The following is a 5,719-nucleotide window of genomic DNA, read 5'->3' on the forward strand; positions in this document are numbered from 1 at the left end:
TGCCCAAAGTTTGGCTATGGGACTCAACATCTGCTTTGATACCCTACTGGGTAGAGTCTTTCAGAGGCCCTCTGTGGTAGGTTCCTGTCCTGTTCCCTGTTTTCTCCCACTTCTGATGTTCATCCCCTTTACCTTTCTAAATGAGGTTTGAGCATCTTACCCAGAGTCCTTCCTCTTGATTAACTTCTTTACGTGTACAGATTTTAGCATGTCTGTCCTATATTATATGTCTACTTTCTTAATTAAATTTTTATTTTTATATTAATTAGTCTATTCACTTTGTTCCCAGCTGTACACCCCTCCTTCATAACCTCCTTATCCCACCCTCCCTTCTTCATCTCCTTCCATGCCCCTTAACACTAATACATAAACTTTAAAATTGTTCATAATTAAAACCTTATTGAAAAGCTGACAGCAAAATAGGATGTTATTGTTGCGTACTTTATAAATCAAATATGATTACATTGTCTTGGTAGAGTAACTGAGCTTGATATGGATTTCTGTGAAAAACACAAAATCAGGAACTTGTACAGATGATTAGCGTTGCTTTCTGAATGAACAGCCCTCTGTGAGCCTGGCTCCTCTTCCTGTGGGGAGGCACAGCACTGTTGAACAGCCTACGCAAAGAACTACTGTCTGAGCATGGCTGAAAGCTGTCGTAAGCTCGTAGTATCCTGGACATTTCACATCCATGAAGTAAGAACTTGGGATCAGAACAAGCTGTTTCTTACATTTCTTCAAGGAAGGGTGTAACAGAACTCTGTCCAGAGGCATGGTGACTGGTGACAGCTCAGAAAGCACTGCTGCTCCATAACGCTGAGGTGAGGTGTTTCTAACACATAAACTTTAACATTGTGATGAAAGTGTAGAGAAGAATGTCTTCACAATCCTTACTATTCGGAATTAAAACAGATTTGTTGCTAGTACAGAATCAAATCCTTTCTTGCCTCATCAGTTTTATAAATACCCATGTGTTCACTCACTCGCAGCAAAAAGCTGAAAAGCAATCAGCCTATCAATGTGTATCAAAGTTACCAGCATACTATGATCCTATTTTCAGTTTGCAAAATAATGGACAAAATAGGCCTGCCGCAACTGCTTTAACTAACAATGAGTTAACTAGAAAATTTCAAATTAGTGCTGTTAAAATTATAATAAAGTGAATCATTATGTATAGTCTATTACCTCTACTTTGTTAAGTGAGAGGAATTTGGTAGATATATGGTTAACAATTTAAAGATATATAGCATTATTGAATTTATATTTTCCATTATTTAATTGATTGTCCTTATTTCTGGTAAGAATTAAGATCTAAAGTTTTCCTGAGTAGTTTTTCAGATGGATTATAAAGCAGTAGTTGACAGTAACATGTATCTCTTAAGATTATAGGAACATCAGGGGCTATAATACACAGAGCTATTGTATTCGATGTTGTAGAAGCAAATTTCAGTGAACTTAGTCATATATACATATGCATATATGCATGCAAATACTTACTTGTTAAAAGTAACAAAAATTAAATTGAACTGTTTAAAACATGAATAAACAGACAGAATCTTTTATTTGATTCTAGGATTAGAAACTGAATTTAAGTCTTGGTGAGAACAGTTAACGTGCTTTCTATAGGTTAAAGATATGAGAGGCTAAGCACATTGGGAAGCCTTAAAGTCTTCTGTGGTGTAGCAGATGAAGACTGAAAATGTTTTTCTGTTTCAAGAAAGAGTAGTACAAAAATCGTCCTATTTTTGAATGAGAATTGGTCTCAGAAAAAAATTCACTCGAAGAAAAACAGTTTATAGAAATACTACTTTGAGGATTACAGGACGGTGCTACACAACCCTGGAGCATAGGCTAAGGTGTGCTGAAACATTCATTGAAGGCTCTGGGCCACAAGGAACATATTTTTGTGAACTTTTGAGCATAGCCAAATCCAAGACCCAAGGCAGGTTATGGTAAGTCACCCCAAATTTGAACTCATCTTCAACTTTTTTTTTTATTTTTTATTTTTTATTTTTTTTATCAGTTACATTTTATTAACTCTGTATCCCAGCCATGTCCTGATCCCTCATTCCCTCCCAGTCCCTCCCTCCCTCCCTCATCTCCACCGTGCCCCTTTCCAAGTCCACTGATAGGGGGGACCTCCTCCCCATTCATCTGATCCTGTTTTATCAGGTAGCTTCAGGACTGGCTGCAAAGCCCTCCTCTGTGGCCTAACAGGACTGCTCCTCCCTTCGGGGGTGGGGAGACCAAAGAGCCAGTCATTGAATTCCTGTTAGAAATAGTCCCTGTTCCCCTCACTTTGGGAAACCAATTGGTTACTGAGCTACCACAGGCTACATCTGAGTGGAGGTTCTAGGTTATATCCATACATGGTCCTTGGTTGAATGTCAGTCTCAGAAAAGACCCTGTGCCCAGATATATTTGGTCCTTGTGGAGCTCCTATCCTTTCCCCATCAGACTAACTCCCCTTCTTTCTTATGATTTCCTGTACTCTGCCAAAGGTTTGGTCATGAGTCTTTGCTTTGAAAACACTGCTAGTTAGAGTCTTTCAGATGCGCTAAGTAGACTCCTGTCACACGTTCAATGCACTGTCTTCAACTTTTTAAACTGCTCATCGGCCAGGTGAAATTTCTTTTATGGGATATTTGTTTTCAGACATAATAGTAGATACAAAAAAATAACTATTAGTATTTACACTGTAGTACATGATTTTAGTAACATTGTAAGACTTGTTTCAAGAAACAATTGAAATTCTTCATGCCTATAATCCCTGACTAAAGAATTTCAAGATTTTATTCAATTTTCTTTATGGAGACATGGCCATCTATTCTATTTCAAAAGTGTAGCTTTTAGGTAGTATAAAATAGATATTACAAAATAAGAATCCATTCATTTTTTGAAAGTGTATTGATATGACTTTCCAGTAGCATTAGGTTTACAACCTGCCATTATTTATTGAATAATTTACAATGTTTCAATCTGTTCTGAATGACAGAGAAAATATCAAAGCCTCAGACAGTTTCTAGCTTAAAATTTCCAAATGGACAAGAATTATTTTTGGATGCTTGTTTATTTATATTTTTGGTGAAGTTTATATCCAAAATGTCTTTTTTTCAATATACCAATTTACTTTTAGTTTTTCTTTGAAGTAATAAATACCAACCTTATTAACTGTATATTATAGATTGTAATAAAAAGTGACTATATTTATTGTATTCTGAAACAATGGATATATATTTCAGTACATCATCTCGCCTCAAAAATTAGGAATTCAAAATAAAACTAAAGTATTTTTATCCTAAGTTCATAAAATATCCTAGAGAGTTTCCACATTAACGTACCAGGCATGGATCTAGATTCACTGCCTGAGTTACTCATTTAACTAAAGTTAAGCATTTTTTAATGCCAGAAGGTTATAAGGAAAAAAAATAAAACAAACACAAAATAAAAGAACAGCTTTGAGATGGTCTAGAAGATAATGAAGAGCTACTTAGAGTACTCAATCAGTAGAGCACTGCTCATGAAAACAGGTGTAAGGGTTGTGCGTTCACTGGTGTTTAGCTGGATCTGTTCTGAATTTTCATGCTATACAACACAACTTCCTTTTCTAGGTACTAAATGCATAATTTATTCCACAAAAAAAAAAGACCATTTGAATATTGGGCTTGTCTCAGTTCTTTAGGAATGAAGGCATCTATAAGGGCTTACATGTATTTGATTACCAAATATAGACCTAAAGTCATGTAAATATTATATAAATTTCTGTCATCAAAAATGTGTTTATATTCACAAACTGTTTAAAATATTTAGAGATAGAGTTCACTTTCCTAATATTTTATTGAAAATAAAGTATCTATAACTTGGAATAGTAGACATTTTATTCTAACTATAGAAAACCATACATCATAGCATCTAAGCTTTCCAATGTATTAACATTATTGCTTGCAAACCATACACAAGTATGATTCAGTGAGAACATGAGCAATTTTTTCAGCTGCTGTGCACTTTAAGGATTTTATATTACAACACCCATATAAGAGAAGAAAAAAAAAACTTTTCTACTCCCTGTTATTTCTAAAGGAGAATAGAAATTTTTATAACATATGTTAAATGTTTCTTTATATATTTTATTTTTGAATAACTGAGCCAGGTTTGGTAGCACATGTCTTTAGTCCCAACACTTAACAGGCAGAGGTAGATAGATCTCTGTGAGTTCAAGCTTTGCCAGGCCAGAGAGGAAGATGATGCAGCCAGCCCTGATGAGACCTGATAAGCTAGGGTCAGATAGAAGGGAAGGAGGTTCTCTTATATCAGTGGAACAGGGCAAGGGCAAAAGGTTGAAGAGGGAGGGACAGTGGGACTGGAAGGAGATGTGGGAGATAGCTACAGCTGGGAAACAAAGTCATTTGGAACTGCACAGTGATACCTGGTAAAGAACAAAATAAAACGAACAAATAAAAACACAAGAAATAAACATGATTGATTCAAGAAAGCTGTATCGTGATTGCATTACAAGTTTTAAATTAGGATAAACAAAAATCTCCTCAAATATTTATAATTTTATAATTTTCTTTTTCCTCTTTCTATCTTTCTTTTTTTTTCTCTCTCTCTCTTTTTTACCTCTTCCTCGAAGTGATTAAAGTCATGTGCTGCCATCCCTGGCCAACATTTATCCTGTCTTTTTTTAATTTTTAATTTTTTAATTTTTATTATTAGTTACATTTTATTAACTCTGTATCCCAGCTTTAACCCGTTCCCTCAATCCCTTCCAAAACCTCCCACCCTCCCTCATCTCCTCCCTGCCCCTTTCCAAGTCCACTGATTGGGGAGGACCTCATCCCCTTTCATCTGACCCTGTTTTATCATGTATCTTCATTTATCATCTCTTAAACATTTAAAAATTCTTAAAATACTTGTTTTCATTGTAGGTGACAATTCAATTTGTCTAGAATTGTAGAGAGGCTAATATATCAGCTAAATACCTAGTTCTACAGGAAACAATGAAAGATGCCATGAAATTTTATATCCTGTCAAATAGATTGCTCTTCTTTTGTTGACTTTGATGAATGATTTTTTTTTTTTCAATGCAGTTTATTCAGGAACATTGAACAATCCTCGGACCCCGGGGAAAGCCAGCCCACAGCTTAAATAGCCTCTGGGTAGCCAACCCAGGCGTGCCACGGGGGCAATGCAGATAGGTCCACATACATGGAAGCAAGCCAGATCCTCGGCCTTAGCCAAATGTGGAGTTGTTCGTGACAGAGAGCACTCACCATCGGGAAGGTGGAAGGCGGAAACCAGCTCCATCTTTAAGGCATAGCATTCCGCAGCTCTCTACAGTTCCCCCTTTTTGTTTTAGACGCATCAGGCAAGAGTAGAGGTCTGATCTCTGATATTAGAAATAAATTGGGACTTTGTACAGATGTTCATTTAGGTGTCATCCACCCAAAGAGCATCAGACCCGTCCGATACCTTTTTCTCAGAGGCGGGACCTGGGGCATCAACCTGCATGCAATCAGACATGCTCTTCTCTGGGTCCAAAGCAGCTGACCCTGAGTGCAGTGCTTAGCCTCGCATCCTGAGCGTAACATTTTAGCTTTTTATGGTATCCAACCATGCTTGGGGAGAATGTCCTGCTTCAATGGCTGTAAAGGCCTGAATGATCATGGCTGCATCACACTGTTGTGAGACTCTAATCTTGCATATATACCACAGGCAA

The 5,719-nt window shown here is 36.7% G+C and overlaps 1 protein-coding gene across 1 annotated transcript; it reads right to left on the reverse strand.

Moving 5' to 3' along the window:
* Window positions 1-537: 537 nt before the first annotated feature.
* Window positions 538-774, reverse strand: LOC110565109 (small ribosomal subunit protein eS27-like). The gene has a single exon (XM_060371299.1). It carries the CDS (start codon window positions 772-774, stop codon window positions 538-540), a length of 237 nt encoding a protein of 78 aa, XP_060227282.1.
* Between the last annotated feature and the right edge of the window lie 4,945 nt (window positions 775-5,719).

The sequence above is a fragment of the Meriones unguiculatus genome, chromosome 17, assembly GCF_030254825.1.
Source record: "Meriones unguiculatus strain TT.TT164.6M chromosome 17, Bangor_MerUng_6.1, whole genome shotgun sequence".
Taxonomy (NCBI): Eukaryota; Metazoa; Chordata; class Mammalia; order Rodentia; family Muridae; genus Meriones; species Meriones unguiculatus.